This window comes from Coturnix japonica, chromosome 1, assembly GCF_001577835.2.
Source record: "Coturnix japonica isolate 7356 chromosome 1, Coturnix japonica 2.1, whole genome shotgun sequence".
NCBI lineage: Eukaryota > Metazoa > Chordata > Aves > Galliformes > Phasianidae > Coturnix > Coturnix japonica.
Genome location: NC_029516.1, coordinates 12,456,872 through 12,478,979, shown reverse-complemented (window position 1 = coordinate 12,478,979; position 22,108 = coordinate 12,456,872). Strand labels below are relative to the sequence as shown.

The 22,108-nt window shown below is 38.1% G+C and overlaps 1 protein-coding gene across 4 annotated transcripts in view; it reads left to right on the top strand.

The window, feature by feature from the left end:
* Nucleotides 1-22,108, top strand: part of SRPK2 (SRSF protein kinase 2) — a 123,166-nt gene that overhangs the window by 73,150 nt on the left and 27,908 nt on the right. For all 4 annotated transcript variants that reach the window (XM_015886025.1, XM_032442347.1, XM_015885950.2 and 1 more), the window contains 5 exons: nt 11,021-11,172; nt 17,066-17,174; nt 17,719-17,806; nt 18,038-18,125; nt 20,096-20,202. In XM_015886025.1, the coding sequence (XP_015741511.1) occupies nt 11,021-11,172; nt 17,066-17,174; nt 17,719-17,806; nt 18,038-18,125; nt 20,096-20,202 (544 nt within the window). The remainder of the gene's footprint in view (nt 1-11,020; nt 11,173-17,065; nt 17,175-17,718; nt 17,807-18,037; nt 18,126-20,095; nt 20,203-22,108) is intronic.

Sequence of the window (22,108 nt, the reverse complement as noted above, 5' to 3'; positions counted from 1 at the left end):
AGTAGACTTTAGCTGACTTTGGCACAGACTCAGCTCGGTGAAACTCAAGGCAATACATTACAAACATATGTAGCATGTCTTAGTTTTAGCACCAGTCAGATCAAAAGCTGCGCCACAACCATAACACCTCAGTATTTCCATTTTCATCAACAGTAAACTTAAAATGTTCCTTGGATCTCAGTTTCTGCTCTTCTAGTGTACCGTGGATTTGAAGATATAATGTCATCGTCCTTAATTGTCCTCAGGAGTTCAGCACCAGCCTGTTTCTGTTTTGAATTGTGCCATGCTGATTATCTTTGACATTTGACTTTCAAAACCTGAAATCTTGAAAGTTCTTCAGTTTTTCTGAGAGCTCTGCCTAGTGGTCAGGTGCAGATACAGGTTTAATTGTGTGAGAGGTGAAATAGGGGTGATAACTTCCCACCAAATAATAGTTGCTATCCACTTCCTCTTGTAAACTGAGTTCAGAAATTACCTTTGCTAGATGATCTTGCCTTTCCCGAGGCTTACAAATTACTGATGTGGTGTAGGAAGCTTCAGTCACAGCACTCTGGTATCAGGGCACCTGGCTGTGGAAGTCTCTTACTCTGGGAGGCAGGCTCATCCTTACAGTTACATCTTTTCTACAAGAGCAAATGTCCATCTGGGATGCTGTGACAGCTGGAATTCCTTGAGTGGTTTTTTTTTTGTTTTTTTTTTTTTTTCCACTGTGGATTAGAATCTCTGTTATTGTTAGAAATAGGAATGTTCTGATAAGTGAGTCATCCAGCATCCATGCTGTGAGGTGGAGCACACCAAATGCAACTCTAATGGTTGGATAATCCTTGCTCTCAGACTTGCTGACACAAAAGAGATTCTGAAAACCTCATAAGGACTTATCACAATTTTTGGTAACCAAAACTGCCTCATTCAAGCCAGCTGAGCTGGCTGGACAGGGCTCTTAAATACTTAACCAATTTTTCTGAGGCAGCCACTGCTTGGTGAAGAACCAACTAAAGGAACAGACCTTAAGCTGCAAGCTTCAGATGGAGAGATTCAAAATGAGCCCTACAGCCCATAAGGTCCTCACTATAAGGTTGATGGGAGTAAGGACTTGAAAGACATTTCCTTGTCAGTGTTGAATGAGCAGATCTGCACAAAGAGGAGTAATGACCTCTGCACTGTAGGAATGTGAGACAAGATAGGACTGTGGATGCAGCTGCTTTTGGGAAGCATATGGTGTGACGTTTGCATCAAATAAATAGAAGATACCATAATCTGTAGGAGACACAGATGGTGGTTGGGCAAGTGATCAGTTCTAACTTTGCATTAAAAAGTAAAAAATCTGAAGTGGAAAACTTATTCTGAGAGCGAGGCACTTTAAAAGACTTACTTTTCTCAGAAACTGAGGCTACTGTTTTCTTTCTTCTGTATCAGTTTATCAAACAGTTATCCCAATAAAATGGTGTTTGCAAGTATCTGAGCAGTAGTAATTGCTACCACCTCTACTAACACAAGGAAATAAAACGACTATGTCATAAATGGCATGGTGGTTTACTCAAGAAGAAAATGAAGAAAGCCTCATTGAGTCAGTCTTGCTATGGTGTGAAAATGCACATAGTGGGGATGAAAAGTCAGTCTCTATATTTAACAGCCAGCGTCATTTTAGTTGGTGTCACTGTTTTGGATTGTAACTCAAAGCTGAAGAGTGGTCATGGTCCTGTGTCCAAAAGAGGTTGCCAGCTGCCATTTATTTTCACTGCTATGAACTGTCTCTCAGATTGAGGAAAGCCCAGCTAGGACAGTGCAGACTTGTACAGACCAGGAAGAAAATACCTTGTTTGTTTGAACTAGAGGGTTCCTTTTAAGGTCCCTTTCAACACAATCTGTTGTGTGATTCTGTTAAAACCAGCCACTCACTCTTTGAATGCAATGGCTTGAAACACATATATCTGAAATTGGACCTTTTTCTCACTTTTGACTGATGCTGAACATTGCAACTACTTGTTTTATGAATTTCCATTATGCAAAAGAATACTTCAATTAATATGAATGAGTAGATATGCTCGTATATTGTGTTTGCCCACATATATTGTATCCAAAACAGAAGATTCTCACAGCTTTCAAAAACTGGCACAATTGCTTTGAGTGGCAGACATATTTCTAACGTGACTAATATTGAAGGTAAAAGGTTTTGAATTCTTGTTTAGTTTGTTCCTATTACATACAGTTACTACTTTGTATTTGTGCAGATAAAGGGCTTCCTCTGGTTGCTGACTTAGTAATGTAACCTAATTCCTTCAGGCTCTTACCTTTTTCTGTTTCCTGCCTTCCAATTGTGTTTCCCACTATTTGTCCCCAACACCTTACCTTAATTATCTATTTACCTTAATCCCCCTGCCCTATAGATTTAGCTTCCCAAACAGTAAGCAAGCATGAAGACGAAAAATGTCAGTAAGTTGTACTTCTTCTTCTTCTTCTTCTTATTATTATTATTATTAGCATTGAGATGATCATCTGAAATTGGGCTTATGTTTTCCTAGGGCGAGAGTAGGGTAGAAGAAAAGCAAAGGATGCGCTGCTGCTGACAGTGTTTGGTAATAAGTGAGGAATTACAGATTCACTGTTCTTATTAAATCTTATCTAGGAGGCTGCTAAACAGGAAAAAAGGGGTGAAAAGGCTGTAAAAAGGGCTGAACAGGTTAAAAGGGTTGTATTTGTTGATTTATTCCTGCTCAATTTGGTTATCATAGTTGCTTTCATTTAGTTTATAACGCATGTATATTTAGTAGTGCGTGTATGTTTATATTGATTCTAAGGAAGCTGCAGGCTTTTACTGTTGGGTTGTTGATTGGGGAGACATTTGATGCCAAATAAAGCTGGATCTACTCTGTTCCAAAGGGACAAATAGCACTGGGAGAGCAGAAGATGTTTCTCCAGTCTTCCCTCTACAACTTGCAAATTTGTTGCTAGTAGCAACTGTAAGACTCTGAAACAACAAGCAGCAAGTTTTCTGATTGTATCTTATTAATAGAGTAGAAACACTATAATTATTTAGACAAAGAGAAAGTAAAAAATTAAATACTACAGTGTAGCATATCAAAAAGAAAGTAAAAAGTTAATTTCCATTTATATACTTGTGACTCATTCTGTTAGAAGTAACTGTCAAAGAGTGTAACTATAGTAATAGGGAAAAAGAAGTCCGAGCAAAACAGTGGCCACAGCCTCAGCTGCCTGCCCGTGTTTCCTGTAAGGCCTTCCAGTCAGAAGTTGAAGTACCTACATGGACAGATGGAGGAGCAGCCACACAGCATGAGAAGGGACTCTTCTCACAGGAGATTTTGAAGAAGGTGAAGCTTCAGTGGAGGCTGTGAGACTGCTTTGGTTTTTTGACCAGTTTTTTATTGGTTTTGTGGAGCAGTGACTTCCAGTGGAGGTTTCATTTTGGCATGTGTTAGGGTACATATATACAAGAGCTGCTCTAAAAGTGGTAACTCCTGTTTTATTATGTTGGCCTGTGACATCAGAAGTGGATGCTGGTGGTATAGCAATAGAGGTTGAACCTTCCCACCCATATTCTGCTGTATTTTGTTGCCGTGTGATAGATGGCAGCAGAGGGGCAGTCTGACAAAATGATGGCTGACATGGAAGTATGTATAAAGCAGAGGTGGGGAATTGAATTCCTCCATGCGGAAAACATTGCAGCCATTGATGTTCATCATCACTTACTCATCGTTTGGGGAGACCAACCAGTGGATGTGAGCACAGTGAGGTGGCAGGTGATGTGTTTCAGCAGTGGTGACGGCGACTTTGGGTCACCTTCCCTGGTGCACACTGTTATGAGTGCAGCATGCAGGCTCTTGTTCATCCCTGGTGTAAATGCACAGCTAATGGTGGTGGCTATGTTGAAAAACAGTGTTTTGTAGCTGAGAATTTGCTCTATCAAATAGTTATTGTGCTCTTTGTTGTAGTTTTCACTGAAATAAATAGAATGCATTGGTTTTGAAGTGACCTGCTGAAGAAAGTCTTTATTTTCCATCGATCAGCACATATCCCACAGATGTATTTCTCCTCTTTGGCTTTTAGAAATTGTGGTGCAATTTCTTTTTTTATATAACTTTCTCAACCTTTACAACACTTTACTGCAGGCTCAAGCTATGGGCAGTTTGGATGCTGCTGAGTGCACTTCCAGGAGATTTCTTTTTATGTCCCCAGGTGATCCTGTGTTTTTCTAGACTGTTGACTTTTTCCTCTGCTAGTCTGTTATGGACAGCTGGTCTGGAAGGCAGAACTTAGCAAGAAACCAGCATTTGAGGAGAAATCCTGGTAAATTCAGTTAAGAGTGAGGTTTCCTGGGTAGATTTGGCGAATGTTTTGCTGTTATAAGAAAATGTTAATGGAACTGCAGCTGTTGAGAGCACAATTTGAAGGGAGACTTTTAGAGCTTGAAAGCTTTTGTTTCTGGAACCTCGGTGTTACTGTCTCAGACAAAGTCCAGAAAAGCCACCTTCTCTGATGTAGCAACCTGTCAGACCACACTGTTTCATGTTAGATGTAATCTGTTATAATTTTAGGCTACTGCTGGTTCCTTCCAGCTCTGAAGTGGGCTCTGCCAATCTCATGGCTACAGTGAGAAGTTCAGGTCATGAGTTTGTTATTCCTCATGGCTACGTAATCTGCAGTGCTGAGGCAAGGGAGTGACTCCATGGCCAGGAGTGGAAAAAGATGTCTCACAGTGCTGCCAGGCTGGGGTGGAAGCATGCGGAGTCTTGCAGCACTGGCTACTTGACCTTGTATTTATTTATAGCACTCATTGTTTGGAAAGGAAGGCAGAGTTCCTTGGCACTTTAATTCGACTTTGGTGTACACTAAAGCCCAAGGTTGCCTCCAGAAGGGTGAAGGGAATGAAAAGTTACTTTTCTGTGTTGGTGTTTAGTTGAGGTTAGAGAATCCATTGTGTTTCAGCCTCCTTTGCTCCAGCAGGGGTTTCTGCTAGTGCTGTGATGGATACTGTGATGTTAACAGTCCCAACAGGAATGATAGTTTTATTTGATAACAACCAGATGTGGAAACTGCTTCATGCTTGTGACACAGCAGCAGTCTGTTGTTTTTGTTTAACACATGGATATTCTAGAATTGGAAACTGTATTGTTTGGCACTAATATAAGAACACAAATTGATCGTTTTACACAAACAGGGTGCCTCAGTTTACTCAAAAAACCCATTGGAGCTAGTTAAAAATGCGACTCCTTCTAGATTTATAGTCTTCGATTGCAAAAACTGTAAGGTAATCTCTGGTATAATTACAAATTATTACAATACGGAATTACAAATAATGTATAAATATTATTAAAATTTAAAATTATTCATAATTCTAACAAAACATTTAGGATCTTATTTGAAATACATTGCTTTGTTCCTTGAGCAATAACTTAGGGGTTGTTTTGATCTCTCATGGCTTTTTTTTTGCTTGATCTATGCATGAATTTATTTAGAAAGCCTTTGTTTGAATCTGTCTCACATTCAGAGAGCTCACTGTTAGCAGTCACTTGTCTAATTAAGCTAAATATGCATTTGGGAAAAAGAATAGGCAAGAGTTCAACTAGTAAAGCAGATACCATTTGGACACAAGAGAAAGAGATCCAAATAATTGAGTCCTTGAGCAATTAGTAGTAGCTGGAAGAGACTTGTGTATAGAGATTTCAGACTTCAAGCTCGGCAGCACCTGGTAGTCCTGCCCTGAAGCACGAAAGCTTTTGCCTTCTGGAGCTGGAGGGAAACATTGCTGGAGCTCCTTCCAGATGGACCCACACCCACTCAGAGCTTTCGTAAAGCTCCTGTCTCAGCATTAGGAGGCTTACAGAATGTTTCTTCTGGTTCATAGCCTCCCCCCACCTCCTTGTTTTTCTCTTCAATTTGAAATTCCCCAAGGAGCCTCTGTGAACATGTCGGGAGACTCATAACGTTGTTAGAATACTGTTGTTTCCAAATTTTATCTTATTAAATATATGAAGGAGTCATTTAACATCTTTTTAATCACATTTTCTATAAACAAATAAACTAACCTGGATTTGTGCATTTGAAAATCTAAGGATGCTTTTTTTCTCCCCTTAGGTTGAGGCGACTCTTAGCCTACTTCATGAGTTTCTGACTTCTCCAACGTTTTTCTCACATAACTGTTTCCATTTGAGACAGTGCCCTTCTAATGGCAAGAGAATCAAGTGCAGGCATTAGTTGTGTTCAAGGTAAAGTTTTGTTACCAAAGTGTAGACTTTAAATTAATAAATCCAGTAGTTCATCCTGCCTGCGCTGTTCACAAAGGTCTCCCCCTGGGTTAGGCCTTCCCACATGGAGAATACCTTGCTGCTTTTTTTGCATAGTCTCACTGTATAGCAGTCCTGCCTGCAATGCATTCTTATTCATTGCTTGACAGTAACAATAGAAACATCTTTTTCATCTGATGAGTGTTTTGGATAAAGAGGCCTCTGTCCTGTTTTATGTGTTAGTCATGAATGATTCATCTGCTGAGGAAGAGGAAGGTGTGTCTGAGGGTGAGATGGCTGCCCTGGGTCAGCCCGTGGTGTGGCTGCATTCCCCCAGCCAAGGCAGCTGCCTCAGGAAGGGCACAGGACTGGGCCCCTGTGTGCTCAGCTCTCCAAATCCAGCAGCTTCTGGCTGCTGGCCTTCCTGAGTCAAAGGCGGTTTTGTGGGAGCCACCAGTATGCTTTTCTGACATTACTTCTATTGATCCTTACTTAGAAGTTGGGTAGTATCCTGGAGAAAAAAAAACAACAAAAAAACACAATAACAAAACAGCTTTATCTTTTAACATCATACTGCAGAAGTAAGTTACTTTTATGTAGCGTTTTTTCTGAAATTGACTCGATTTGTGTAGGGTGTGGCAGTGAACAAACACTTCCTATTCATTCTGCTCCTCTCAAGAATTTATAGATCTCTGCTGACTGTTTTCCTGGCTGAGGAATGCTGGTATGTTCAGATGCTTCCCATATGGAAGGCGTTTCGTGTTTTTAGTCACCCTCACTGCTCTTGTTTTACCTTTTCCAAAATAGAAGCAGAGCAAAACAACCCACCACAACGAAGGTGGGCACCCCTTCCTGAACTTCTCTTGGTACAGTTTATTCAACATGTCCAGGCTTTAATGTCATGCTTATTGCATAAGCACTGGAGCAACATGGTCCAACTATGATCTGTGGGGGAGAATAAAATATGTTTCGAAGTCGTTTTTAAAGTGGGTGACTGATTTTCCTGAGACCCCTTTTAGCATTTAGCCATATTCAGCTTTGTGTTCACTGTATGGCAGAAATGCTTCAGCTTTTCTTTTGTTAAATAAAGAAAATCCCTCTAAGAGCTAGTTAAAAATAGGATTTCATTGTATTTTGTTTGGATTGTGGTGTGTTTAAAAGGGAGCAATTAAAATATAAAAACATCCTGACTAGTGTTTGCTAATTGTTTGTTGTTGCTTAGTTTAATATACTTGTAAGGTTTGTCATTGTAGCCTGTGGAGGTGGTCAGTCCTCTGCATACCCACTAACAGAACATTGTGAGTCTAGAAATAGTGTCTCGTCTTCTTTTCATCAAGTATTTATGCTTGGATGACGATGAATAACCCAGTAGTGGTAGACCACAGAGTACCAAGAGATTACTGCAGAAAAAAGCAAAATAGATTTAGTGTATGCAAGCATCTGTTATATAACGAATGTCATTGCGTCCAACATTTTAGGAAATTAAGAAGAGTTATAACTCAAAATAATGCAGCTGCTGAATAGCTTATGGTATGATAGGTTTTTTTTTTGCTATTGTATTTCTGAAAAGGGAGTGGAGGGTAGCATGTCTATTTGTTGCTCACAACCTACCTAATGTCGGAATTGTTCATGTCAAAGATGCGCTAAAATCCACTTAATGAAAAATAAATTCGAATTTTAAGAAGTTCTGTACTAAAAAAGGAAATTTAGGCTGAACAAAGTGTGCATTCGTGTCGTAGTTCAGATAGGAAGATATCGTTGCAACATAGTAGATAGTATCTTATCTTTGCAATTGAAGGATAAAGAAATAGCAAAACTTCACCTATACCTCAGAAATGTAACAGTAAACAAACAACATCCCTTGCTAAGAATCCTAAACTAAAGCAGGCAGATGGCAAAAGAAGCCAGTGATACAGAATCAGGAGTCAGGCTGGTGTATCAGAGCAGCATTTCTTTCCATCACCCTTCTTCACACAGTAGCATTTAATTGCTTTAAAAGGTAAAAGCAAAGCTAAAAGAACAAAGATTGTTCTCAGTTTAAATCAGTGTTTTGTTACTTGCAGATAAAACCATAAATCACCCCAGAAGGAAATAAAGTTATGTCCTTCCTTCCTGACGTAGGCAAAGGAAAATAGGAAAATGCTCCTGAATTCTAGGATACCGAGTGCAGCATGGATTGTGGACAGGAAAAAGTAACCTTTTCGAACCCAAATCAGATACAGTAATTTGAGAAAGATGCAGAAGCAGCTCTGTTTTGCTAATTGGTTTGCCTTGAAATAAATTCCTTCCTCTCATCTCTTGGAGGGAAATTCTTGGTATTCCTTGACAGTTATTTCAACATGAGTGACAAAATGTAATGTAATGTAATGCTTCCAATTCTCTTTAAAGCGTTACTTATGTTATGTAAATAAATAGATCTGGTAGTTGTTTGCTTAAATAACAGAATCAGTGCAGTTTCAGTCAATTTATTGAATTATTACCTGTACCACATTCATCACCCTACCCTCCAGGTACTGATCTTGCTGCATTTGTGTCATTTTATGTGACCAAACTAATAAAATGTGATCCGAATGAGGTAAAATAATGGTACCATCCAAAACTGTTAATCCAAGCATTGGATTGGATTAACACTCTGTTTGAGATACATAATGTAAGTGCAGGCAGTTTTACTGTGTTTTATTTAACTTCTTTTTTATTTTTAATATTTCAGTACTTTATATGATATGTGATCTGGGTATCCAAAATGATGTTGTGTCCATTAAATGGGGTTTCAAGGTTTGTAATGCAGAGCCTTTCACAGTGATTTGTTTTTAAGAGGATGAAAGCTTTCTGCCAACATGGACGATTGGTTTGCTGACCTCTTGAGACCAGACTGGTGGAAATGCATTAGTCTAAGGTGTAGGGAGATGAACAGTGGTCTGAGGATGTGCCGCACCTCCTTTTCTCTATGTCTATTTGTTTTACTCACATCATACAATATAGCGGCACCTGTTAGGAAGAACAGAAGAGGAATGATAAAGACAAAAAAAGGTAGAATTTATGGAAGCAGGAGCACATGGAAGTATGTTCATTCTTTATCTTATGAATGGCTCCCTTCTCTTGTTTCTGTTCGGTCCTAAACTTTACACGGTTAAAAATTAAACATATTTATCTACCTTGAGTAGGTTTCTCACCGTAACGTATTGTCTTGTATAACCATTGTATATCATTAATAAATTAGTTCCAAGTGCTCTTTTTATAATCTGACCATTTACTGAAATAATAGAAGAATGATATTTTCTGAAAGAAATTTCAGGCAGATAAATTTGGTATGCATGCGACTTCCAGTAATGTCCTTTAAAGCAAAAGCATAATAGCAGCTGCTGTGCAGGCGGTGCACGTTGCCAGTGGAATTTATTTCTGACCAACTGTGTACTCTTCTACTCCAAATGCTCTTTCTTGAACAATTGCAGTGTGTAAAAGGAAAAAAAAAAATGCAGGGGTGGGCAATGATGAGAAGAATGAATAGAGGAGTGTGGATGGATGTAAATATGTTTTCTATTTGTGATCAAGGATGTACTTGATTCTGAGTTTTAGGAGATTAGATATTAACGAACTGCAAGGGTTGTTCTCAGTTGAGGTTATTTGAATGATAAAGTGCTGTTAATTAGTTTTGTGGGTTTGAGACAGCTTAGATCTGAGGGATGAATTTATATACAAATTGTAGCAGCTCATGGTGGCACAAATACTTTAAGATGTTTTGCAAGTACATATTTTTCTTATTCATGGAGTATCAAAAATAACCCAGTATCAGTACCCGAGATATCGGAGAATGTTCTCTTGACTATTTGACAAGTATTCTGCAAGTCTGGATTTCATTTTTACGTGTACCGCGTTTCTGAATGTGAGTAGATGTAGAAATACTATAAGCATAATCGGATATGAAATGATTTAAGTAACAACTTTCATTTTCCTATTTTATTTTTTTTAGAACTGTAGATGAAAGACAGCTAGAAAACTGCTTCTTGGTTGGTGTTGATCTGGTTGTGTCCTTTGGTTGTTTGTTTTTTTCCATTTATCAGATGCACATAAGTTCTGTATGTGTGTGCTCTTGAGCTACATCAGAAGATTAATTTTTCTCTTTTTTACTAACAGCAGTTTTTAGTATCTTTTGTACCGATACAGCATTTCATAGTCCTGACAGCAGATACAGATAAGGAAAAGTATTAAGTTGCCTGGTTTATTTTGGCAACATTAGAAAATGGCTTCTTAGTGGGTATTAATGATACCTTTTTCTCATTCAGCTAGCAGCAAAGAGATTTTAAATAACTTGATTTTCTTGGTGTCTTTTTAAAAATACTTTTTCTCAGTCATGCTAAGAACATTGGTCATACATCTCAGTTACTCATCAGGAATTCAAGATTCTGGTCCCTATCAGTAACAGGCTGCCCAGGGAGGTGGTGGAGTCACTAGAAGAGGGTAAATGTGACTCTGAGGGACATGGCTTGGTGAACATGATGGTGATGGATTGGTGGTTGGACCAGGTGTCTGGGTGGTCTGATCCAACATTCATGATTCTTATGCTGTCTGTGTCTTCTGCAAGCAATTCTAGTGAATAAATCCAGATTAACTGGAAACTTGCTTTTGTTGCAGTCAGGTGCCCTCCTGGGACATCACAAGATGATGGTAAAGATACCAGTGAGGACATGAGATTTCCCAAGGTGTTTTCCCTCTCCTCTGGACAGCCAAGCTACCTGCTGACCAGACCCTTCACTAAGCATCTTCTCTTTCTCTTCCAGGCCAGAGCCTCAGCAGAAAGTTCCCTCAGCACCTCCGCCCCCACCGCCGCCCCCACCTCCACCCCTGCCGGAGCCCACCCCGCCAGAGCCAGAGGAGGAGATCCTCGGGTCTGACGATGAGGAGCAGGAGGATCCCGCGGATTATTGTAAAGGTGGGTGCAGTCCAGTGCTGTCCATTGGGGTAGTGGGCATCATGCACATTTTCAGCCGGGTTCCGGGGAGGTTTTTAAGGACCTGGTCATTGTTTATGGAACTTACACAGAAGTTGTGAACTGTTTCCACAGCTGTCTTCAGCTCAACTTTTTCTCTTAGCCATAGCTTATGCCTGCATTTTGCAACTAAAAGATACATAAATACTATATGTCTGTTGTAGTTATAAGAATAAACTTTCCCTGATTGATATTGATTGTAAGAGAAACAAATATCCTAACTAAAACAAACATCTCCTCTATGTACTCTAAAATACCTTCATGCGTTTGTCATCAACTAAACATATATTGGGATCTGTATCTTCTCTTTCTCATACCTGCACCAGCATATGGTATCTGCTTCTTTTTGTACACTGTTTTTGCAGACCTCAGCACTGTTTAATGTTCTCTGTGTTTTTATCTTAGTTTCTGATTTCTTTAGCTTTTGATGTTACTTACATCATTATTGATACAGATTTTACCATAAGAGTAACAGGTGAATGCAGATAACTTTTTGCATAAGAACAGGACTGCAGTACAACAGTGTCAGTATTTTAATTTGGTATAGTGTGAACACTAATGCTCCAAGCCTGTTCCCATTAGGGTAAAATATACAGTGTATTCAAGAATCATCATAGATACGAGATCTGTCAAAAATTACTTAGTGCCTTGAATTAATCTTTTAGTACAGCCAATAAACACTGACATACATTGACTTTATCTGTTATTCCACGTTCCTCAAATCAAGAAAAATTTGGTATCAGTTATGATGCTGTCTTTCCCTGAAGGTTCTCTATAAGCCTGCAGATGTGCCATTTTAGGAATCCTTTCTCCCAGCTTGGAATAAGCTGTTCTGTATTTCCATATCGAATAATTGGAAGTGACATTTTCATCTCAGTGTAAGAACATATTTTAATATGTGATATTTCAAGTGTTGAAATGGGTTACGAATTCCAATAGCGAAAACCAAACGGTAAACTCAAACTAGATTTTGAAGCCTGCAGCAGAGAAAAGGAAAACTCATAGGGAAGACACGTTTGTATTAAATTTTCTGTTACAACATGCTTATTCCTTATGATAACTCTTGGTATCTGTAACATCTTCCATCAGTGAGTAAGAATGGATTTGATGTTTAAACATCTGTTTACTGGTAAACATCTGTATCTACTTGAGATTAAGCATTTCTTGGCCCTGCTTAATTCTTCCCTGAAGTAAGGACTGCATTTAATTTCAAACAATCCATTGTTGTCTGTGTTCCGTTATCTTTTACAAAATATCACCATCTGGAGTGGCTGGATCACAAAAAAGAAAGAACAAATCTAGATTTATAGTTTGCTTGTAAGTCACCTGTTCCAGAGTCTCTGTAACTCCAGTCGGTTGTCAGTGAAGTACACGTCATGTTAAGAATACTTGCCTGTTTCTTCAGAAAATAAGGGGAGCTTCCATGCACTGGAAGGTTATTCTGCATTCCTGTAATCTTGAAATTCTGAAGTGATGGAAGTACATTTAAGATGGTTCAAGCTGTGGCTCACCCTGATGTCATAATCATTTGTTTCTGTGAGAACAGCATTTTTGCTGCTCCAGTGCATGCTTTCTCTAGCTGTAACTTGTGGTAAGATTGATCAGAATGCTTCCATTTTTAAACGTTGCTAAGGTTGAACTGTAGGGAAGGCCACCGTGTTGTGTAAGAATCTGAGTGGAATAGCTGGACCATGAAGATATGGAACGATACAGTCTTTGTTTAATTATCTGAGGACCAAATAAGTTATTTAGTAAAGAATCACAGGGATGGCTTTTAGATGTATTATTTCCAAATTTCTTTGAAATATGTTTTATCCATTTGAGTGTGTTTTACTGTCCTGGGTAATGTTTATGAAGTAAGAGGTAAATATTTGGAAGCCATCACAGTTTACTGAAATCTCTCTTTTCTTTCTAATTTGATCTCCAAAGTAGCAATCTCCCAGGACTTTTGAGTGAGATGCAGAGCATGCTTCATCTGTTCTCAACCCCAGTCTAAAATTTCATAGGAGGGCAGTTTTGTTGAGGGTTTATGTTAAACATATAATACATATTTATAGTGTATAAATATATAAACATATATTATGTATATGAAATAAACATTTTACCTGTTAACAGAAATACTCAGTGATTGCTATAGTTACTGATTATCATATATATATATATATACATATATATATATATATATATATAAAAGACAATATTTTACGTTGAGCTGAGCTCTCATCTTCACCATGTTACATGCTGGTTAGTAAATAGTTCCCAGTCATAATGGTATTTTTCATCAGGGAATTGGATTAGTTTGAATTATCACCTGGTGTGAAAGAAAGAACTAACAGCCATTTGTGTTAAGGAGCCTAACCTTTGTTCCCCTGGACCTTCCTCCAGAGCCTGACTGAGAAATGATGGAGAGATCTGAGAAATGACTGCTATTGATGACTCTGAATTTAGATTAAATGCTTTTTAAATGTTTATTTGTTTTGACAAATTGAAATGTCAAAACTCCTACTACGTGATTTTTCAAGGGCTACTCAGACAATGCAGCCCTGAAACACTTGGAGATTTTTTTAAGAGTTCGTTATGTCATGGATGTAATCGGAATTCTTTGCTTCTCTGATCATTTTCTTCGCCCCCTGGAGATGTCTCCCATTCATCCAGTTCACAAAGGGAATAATTCCCTATACAAACATAGAACTAGCCAGCTACAATTACCAATACATTCAGGAGACATTTAGGAATAATGATCTCATTTTTTCTGACCCTCTTTCTTGAGTGCTTGTAGCTCGCTAGCTGTGTGAGAGACTTTTTTTTGTGTGTGCTGTAGTGAATAGCACAACAGATTTTTTGTTACATTACCAGTAGTACCACTTACACATTGTATACTTTCAAATGCCAGTGTTGTTTTTACAAAAATACATCATTTCTCTCAAACTTCTAATTCTGCCTTCTGGTTGTTAGTATTTGGAAATAAGTTCTGTATCACAAAGAACTTAAGTAGTTGCATTTCTCATAGGATTACACTGGTTTTTAAAATGCACTTAACTGTGTTGTTACCTGATTGTTCACAACCTGTGCACACATAGTAGGTTCTTCATTGCTGAGTGTTAATGCTGTTACTTGGTCAAAAAAGGAAATTGTTTAGTTTAAAAATCACTTCTAGCCTTTTTATGTGCTTGAAGATCTACTTATACCTTTCTTGCCATACAGAGGGCTGCGTAAGTGATGTTATGTTCCCATGGTCATCTGAAATTTGGGAAGAAAAAAAACCTCTCTAACTCCAATGTGTTGTTGGAAATCTGACATTCCTTTATTCCTCACAATACGTACCAGATTCAATAAATCAAGCACACGCTCCTGGAGTTCAGCTTCTACATTTAGATAGTTAAAACATGTGTATGTGATACATTGGCATACATATTCATTCTTGTCCAGGAGCTCATTAATATATACTCATGTTCACTGGTTGTATGACCACCTTCTTCCCCCCTTTTTCTCCTTCAGCTTCATCACGGTGACTTTTGACTGACCTTTAGCTGTTTTTCCCCACCTGGCAAATTCCCATTGCTTGTTACACCATAGTAAGCAATTTTGTATCTTGGTGCACTATAGTGCCAAACAATTTATGTGAAACTCAAGAAAAAGTCCTTGCACCTGGTGGATGCAAAGATAAAAGTACTCCATTGTGACTTCAGTGCTTCTGTGAAGCAGGATCATTGAGAAAAACAAGGCTGTTCACATACCAAGCAAAGCTGAACTGGGAAGTTTTAGAACTGGCACTCATTGATGGCTTTTACCAAACTAATGTGTTAGTCCTTAAACAAATTTATTGATTTCTATTGCTAAGCCAACCTGTATCGGCATAGTCTCCTGAGTTCATATAATTATGTTCAGGAATGATTGAATAGAGCCATTGTTACATTACCAGTAACAATAACCAATAAGCAGATTGTAGAACACCTCAGAAACTTTTGTATTGCTTAATTTAAAATCTGCACTGCAAACCATGGAGAGGTGTTAAATCTATGTGTTGTGTACTTTTATGCAGAGGATAAGGCTTCGTACTTTGTCACTGTTTTCTTGCAGTGATATATGCAGGACAAAAATCAGAAGAGAGAATGCTGTGATGCTGAATTGTGTGTGAAGCTTTTTACATAATCCTTGCTGTGAGATCAGCAGACTTGGTGTGCTTCACAGATGTAAACCTTTTCAGTAATAGGAAGGTAGAATAATGGACTTGCTCTCTGGACTTTCACATCTATTATTTGATCATCCTGGCTAGAGTTTTATGGAAAGAATTTGTCAAAGAATACTATTTTGTTTGTTTGTATTAAACCGGTTGGTAACTGTTTTAATATAATTATATTCATCCAAATTTTGAAATGTTTTTATCCTCAGCCGTTTCTGCAGGGATGGCCAAGTAGACATTTAAATTAGTGCTTTTGTTTTTAATGTTATTTCATATCAGCAATATATTATCCGAACTTTATAATTCTATCAAATATGTAATCTTTATAATTCTATCATGTAATTGTATTAAATTTATTAGTCTGCTCTGGAAGGCTTTGTGAGAAGCTCACCAATAAATGCCTGAACTTCTGTCAAGGCAAAAGATGCTACTAGCAAAGGAAGGATATAAATATTTTTAGATTCGATGCTGCTGTTCCAAGATAAGGGGATAAGAGCCCACTCCCTGTACTAAATCCGAGGAATTAAGTAATAAATTGACATGGTTGTTTGTGCTGGGCTCCAGTGCTAGCAAGGTTTTTGGGAGATCTCAAAACAAATACAGCAACTTAGGGGAAGTAGTCTTTTCCTAATTTGAAGTGGAATAATCAGTAGTGAAGGGTTCTGCCAAAGGCCAGTTGAGCGTGACATTCTGAAGGACCAGAAGGAGCCAAAGAGATAATTCCTTGACGCTTGGCAGATGGGCAACATCCTGGAGAGTTGTAGCTGCGTTATTTTTAGCAGATTATTCAGAATTGTGAACATCTATTGGTGTATTAGGTCCAAATAATAATCTTGTGTGATCAGTTCTCTTTCCCAAGCTTAAGAATGCATCTTGAAATAGAAAGGTTATGAAAAAGCCCCACAGTGGAGCTGTGGACATCACCTCTACCTCTTACAGCCACTTCACACTGTGTTGAAACCTGAGTTCTAGCTGTGGGGTTGGCCAGCAGGGCTTGGGGCATCAGTTGGGACTTTGGCACTGTGGTTGAGTGGTTGGCCTGCAGATGGGTTAAAATGTGGTCTTGGGCTAAGCCTGCAGCTGCCTGCTCCCTCAGCTTCATCTCTGTAAAAGCCTCAGACTTGCGAAGATGCACTGCTGCTGTGGCTCAGGATCTAAGCAGGAGAGCATCGATAAATTGTCCTTAATATTTTCTGGTGAAGTATTTTATTGCCACTTTTATTTAGTAGAAGGCAAGTGGGAATTAAAACAGTCTCTGCTGAGATTTTGCAATCGTCCAATCGTTGGCTGGAGAAAATTCAAATATGATAAAGAAATAATGTAGATCTTTTCTGTACTCTTTGTGAAGTAGAAGATAAGCCTGGGGAAACACAGAACAGATGGTAATGTTTCCACAAATGAAAGCCATAAAGGAGAAGTGCCAATAAACTCTATAGTATGTACAGGGCACGAGTATTTTCCCTCCAGGCCAAGTAAGGCAGAGTTTTTAACATTATTGTTTCTTTTTTAGATTTCCTATATATAGTACAGGACAATTTGAAAAGGAAAAACTATACTACCAGGAAAATACGTTTTCTGCAAGATTTAAATGAAAAACTGAGAGGCATTGTTTGTTTCCTGACTAATCTTTTCCTGCTTGTTTTTTCATGGAAGGTGGCTATCATCCAGTGAAAATCGGTGATCTCTTCAATGGCCGGTATCATGTTATTAGGAAGCTGGGATGGGGACACTTCTCTACGGTCTGGCTATGCTGGGATATGCAGTAAGTGAACTCCTTATCTCCACGCACTTGATCTTGTTTACAGTAACTTTTTTTTTTTTTTTTTTTTTTTTTTTGGGGGGGGGGGGGGTAGGGGAAGGCACCTAATAAAGTTATGTAAATATATGCAGTCTTTTTCTGCAGAAAAGTGTCCGCATTATTATTTTGCTCTTGGTTAAGGCTGTAGTTTATGAATCTTCTCAGGAACGTGTAACTTTTATTTGACAGATTAGCTTTGCTTATTGAATTTATGTGTAGTCTTAAACATGTGAGAGTAAGATAAGATTTTTATTTCTGTTGCATCTTTAAAGCAAAAAATATCATTACTATGATACCTCTTTTAAATGCATTAGCTTCAAGGAGATAAAATATTTAATAAGGCAGACAGTTAATAGAATGTTGCTTTTCCATGTAGTTTCAGTTTTATGGTATTCCAGCAGAATACATTAGCTAATGAAATATTGTATTTAAAATTTCCAAACCTTCAAAATGTCTCTTTTAGCTTCGAGCACTTGTTGACAATGTTTTTGGTTTCATTTATTTCTAGGGGAAAAAGATTTGTTGCAATGAAAGTCGTAAAAAGTGCCCAGCACTACACAGAGACAGCCTTGGATGAAATAAAGTTACTCAAATGTGTATGTATCACTCATGTAGTGTTCAATACCAGCCATAACAGTAACAACAAATAACATTAAAGAATGTAGTGGGATATAGTGTTTAATTTTTTTTTTTTCCTAAATAGTTTATTTGTTATGTAACTGTGACTCCTAAAGCTCCAAAATATTGACTTTGGACAGAAGGCAAATTACTTGCTGCTCTCATGTCAGTTGTTTCCTGAATTGTCTGTGTTCACCCTCTTGTTTAAGGTTCGTGAAAGCGACCCTAATGATCCCAACAAAGATATGGTTGTACAACTAATCGATGACTTCAAAATTTCTGGAATGAATGGGATACGTATCCTTTTGAAAACATTGCACCTTCTGTAAAAGTAATCTGTGGAGATAAGTTAGCTCTTTGTTCTGGCTATTTTTAGGTATTCTTAGTTTAAAACTGTAGTGCAGAAACATCAACATAAGGGTAGATGGAAGGAGTAGCCCAGTATGTGATACACTCACAGGAGTGAAATAGCTTAGATTTTTTAAATGCAGTGCAAAACAAAAAATGATAAAAGACATTAATCCTGTCATAGTCTATCAGAACTACAAAGAGCAAGATTGCTTAGAAACATTAGTTTTACTGAAAAGATTTGTAATAGGCGAGGCTTACAGTATTTATGTTCTGCTCTAGAATAGTAATGAGAAAGAAAGCATTAGTGTCATGAAGAAGCTTGTTTCTGTTTTCTTCTGTGAACTGTTGAGGGTGTGGAAAAAATTCTTATTATGTAGTTTTTTTTTTTCCACGTGACCTTTGGGTTTTTTTGGCCAAGATTTTAAACATTTTTATTCTAATGCTCTGAGAGAGGGAGAGAGAGATAGAGAAAGAGGTAGTAATATGTGACTGAGCATTGTTCTTGGGGAAAAGTTGGGGCCTATGAGTATATTTTTATACCTAAACTGAGGTGAGTTATTCTTGCTAATTGTATTAGGTATTTTAGCAGCTTATTATGTTACTGTTCTTTCATTTACACTTACAACTGGTATGCTTGTTGTGTCTTGAGGCCTAATAACTGTTCTCATTGTTCATACTACTCAACCAAGAGAGTTCCTGCTCTACTGAGCTTAAGATTTTGGTGATGTGCCATCAGTCTTCAGAAGATTAGGTTAAGATACTCCTCAGCATCTCTGATCCTCCAGGAGAGGAATCTAGGAGATGACTGCCAATGAGTTTGAAAGCATCCTCCCAGGAAGAAATATTTGGTTTCTGTTCCACCCATCTGTCTGTTGACATTAGTTATGAAGCCTTAGAGTTTGTAATAAGTGAGAAGGGAGAGTGTGGGGACATGTACTCTCATTTGCAGAGTAGGATTGTAACTGCTTTCTCTGGTTTTGTTTGGTTCCTCTCATTTTGGTTGCTTCATTCGTTAGCTGCCATGCTAGAAAGATGCTTAAATGTCAGTGAAACCAGTGTAATCTGCATTTTTCATAGATTTTATCATCAAATTACCATGAATTAAAATAAACTATACGGTTGTTTGCAGTCATTTCAACTTGTTTATAAATGACTTGTGGCCAAGAAACTTGTTAATACAATGGGGCTAAAAACCCTAGTTGAGCTGAAATGCTTCCTGAGAAGTACTGTAAAAATTTCTCTGTTATCTGTGTTCACTAAAAAAATAATGGCACCAAAGCACTTCAGCTCTTAAGACAACTGTTCTGGTGAAAACTAATTGAAGTTATTTTTAGAAATCAGAGATTTTAACTTGCTGTTCTCATTGCAAAACAGTAATGTGAAGCGGAGAATAAGAAAATGTATTTATACCTATGTGTAGAAATAATTTTATTGGCTTAATGGAATAGTTTCTTGGTAACATTCTTAAATTATTGATGAGATACACGTGTTAAAGGTAAAAGCCATTTCTGAAGATTACGAAGAGTAAATTTTGTTAATAATAGTGTTTTGAAAGCATATCCAACTATAGCATTTATGTTGACAAAGCCAAAGGAAACTGTTTTGGTGTAAAATAAAGACTCAGGTAACTTTGCATCAGCAGATTAAAATCGGACAACTGATAGTGATTTATTCTATTTCAGTTTTTACCTTCGTGCTGAAAATTCTGGCAGTTCAGAATTTGGTTTATATGGAAGGCAAATGTTTTAATTACTGGGAGAGAAAGGTATAGTAATCAGCAGTGTGAATATGATAGCAAGTATCTTCTGTTATGGGTGATCACACAATGATGATTTCTTTAGCCAAGAAGCAGACAAACATTTGTGGTTCATCTTATTAACAAGTTTGTTTGGAAATTGTCCTTAATTAAGTCCCAGATGTTTGTATGGTCTTTGAAGTACTTGGACACCATCTCCTAAAGTGGATCATCAAGTCCAATTATCAAGGCCTTCCCATCCCTTGTGTAAAAAGTATAATTCGACAGGTAAGATTTGCTGATATTTTGTTTTTTTCCACCATTGTTAACATTTTGAAGGCTAAAAGGGTGACATTACTTACTAATTACTTACTTACTAATTGTTATCTATGGTAAGATAATTTCATTGGTAATCCCAGGGAGCTGGGGAGTTTATAGGATCCTCTTCCTGGGTAGGCTGCATTTCTGCTTTCTGTATTATTTTTATCAAGGTATCCCACTGATAGGGGTGTTTTCAGTACTATTTTGGCAAATAAAAACCTGAAACAATGGCTCTTATCCATAGATTATTTGTATTCAATTGCAGTTTCAGTCAACAAAACCATCAGCATGATATTCTTCTTAATGAGTTTATCTATCTCTGAAAAAAAATTCAGAGCTGGTTCTAAAGGAAAAAGCTGTTATTTGAAAATTGTTATTTACCTGTTTGTAAGTTCTTGCAGAGTCAGAGACCTAAACAGATGGAACCAGGACGACTTATAGGGAAATGTTCTCTCAAAATGTGTTCCCTTGCTGTATTGTGGAAACCAAATTGAAGTATTGTCTCAGCATGGAAAAATCATGTGCATCTCTGTGATTTTGAGTACACTATTAACCCATGTGCGGTTAATACTTAACCAATACATAAATATTTTCAGATTGCCATTTATGTAATTTGTATTGTCTTTCAGCAGCATCACCTCTGTTGTATTAATAACCTGTCTGTTGAGGTCGTTATTTTCTTTGAAATCTTTATTGTGTGTCATCTGATGAATCTCAGTCTATCAGCTTTTTAGTCAGAATTAACTGAATAATCTGATGCAGCTGTTAGTAAGTAGTTGAAATTGTAGGTCCACTAATTTCTGTATAGCCAGGTGGCTCACATACCCAAGATAAGAAGCTGTGCTAATGCAGTGCTCCAGCTGAACAGAGCTGTCTGCTGTGGAATGGGAATGTGTCTATTTGTATTAGTATGTGTCTATAAATATCCACGGTTTCCCGTAAGCATTGTCATTTTGTTGTTTGGAATGTTTTCACTTTGGTTGCACCATTGTCCTGGAGGCTGGCCAAAACATGGGAATTTGCAGTCTATTTCTTTGTACGCTGCCTTTTGCAACAAACCAGTTTTTGGAGCTCCCTGCTATGATTTAAGTACATTACAGTGGCTGTTTGCAGGAACAGAGTGTAAACCAGGCCACTGAATGGATCCAAGCTAAAAACAATCTGTTTTTGGCAGGAAAGTGAGAACTTCTGAACACAGCTTCACAGTGGCTTTGCCTGTGACCTTCCAAAGGAGAACTTTAAAGTGGGGTCTTCAGGGATGGTAATCAAAACCCAGTGAGAAGTGGGGCTAGCAAGGAACTGCTTTAAGAATGGAATTAAATGGGAAGCTCTCCATTTTTCCTCAGATAGTCAGACTGGGGACCTGTCTTGAGTGGCTTTATACAAATGCGTACTGCATGGGAAACAATGAGCTGGAACTAGAAATGCATCACAGTTGCAGTTATGACCTCATTGAGAACACAGAGGGTTGGTGGGATACCTCAAATGCCTGGAGTGCAGCAATCAGCAGGTAAAGGGAACTTCAGAAAGGATGGACAGGGAAGAGAGGTTGAGTGTGCAAAGGAGCAAAGTGCTTGAATCTTCGGTGTGAAATGGGTCAGAGTCAGAGGGGAGACCAATAAGGAAAGGTGGCATATGGCTGCCAACTTCAGAAGATAAGCAGCAGTTTCTTTGAACAACTGGAACAATCTTATCATGTTAAGCCCTGGTTCTCAGTGGGGGCTTTAAACCACATTGATGTCTGCTCTGGTGGAGATTTCTGGAGAGTGGTGTGGACAGTTTCTTGGCATGGGATGAGCTGTGTCTTAGCAAGGGAATGGGTTGGAGGTGCACCCTGCTGTACTTGCTGTACTTCGTATTACCAAGAGATATA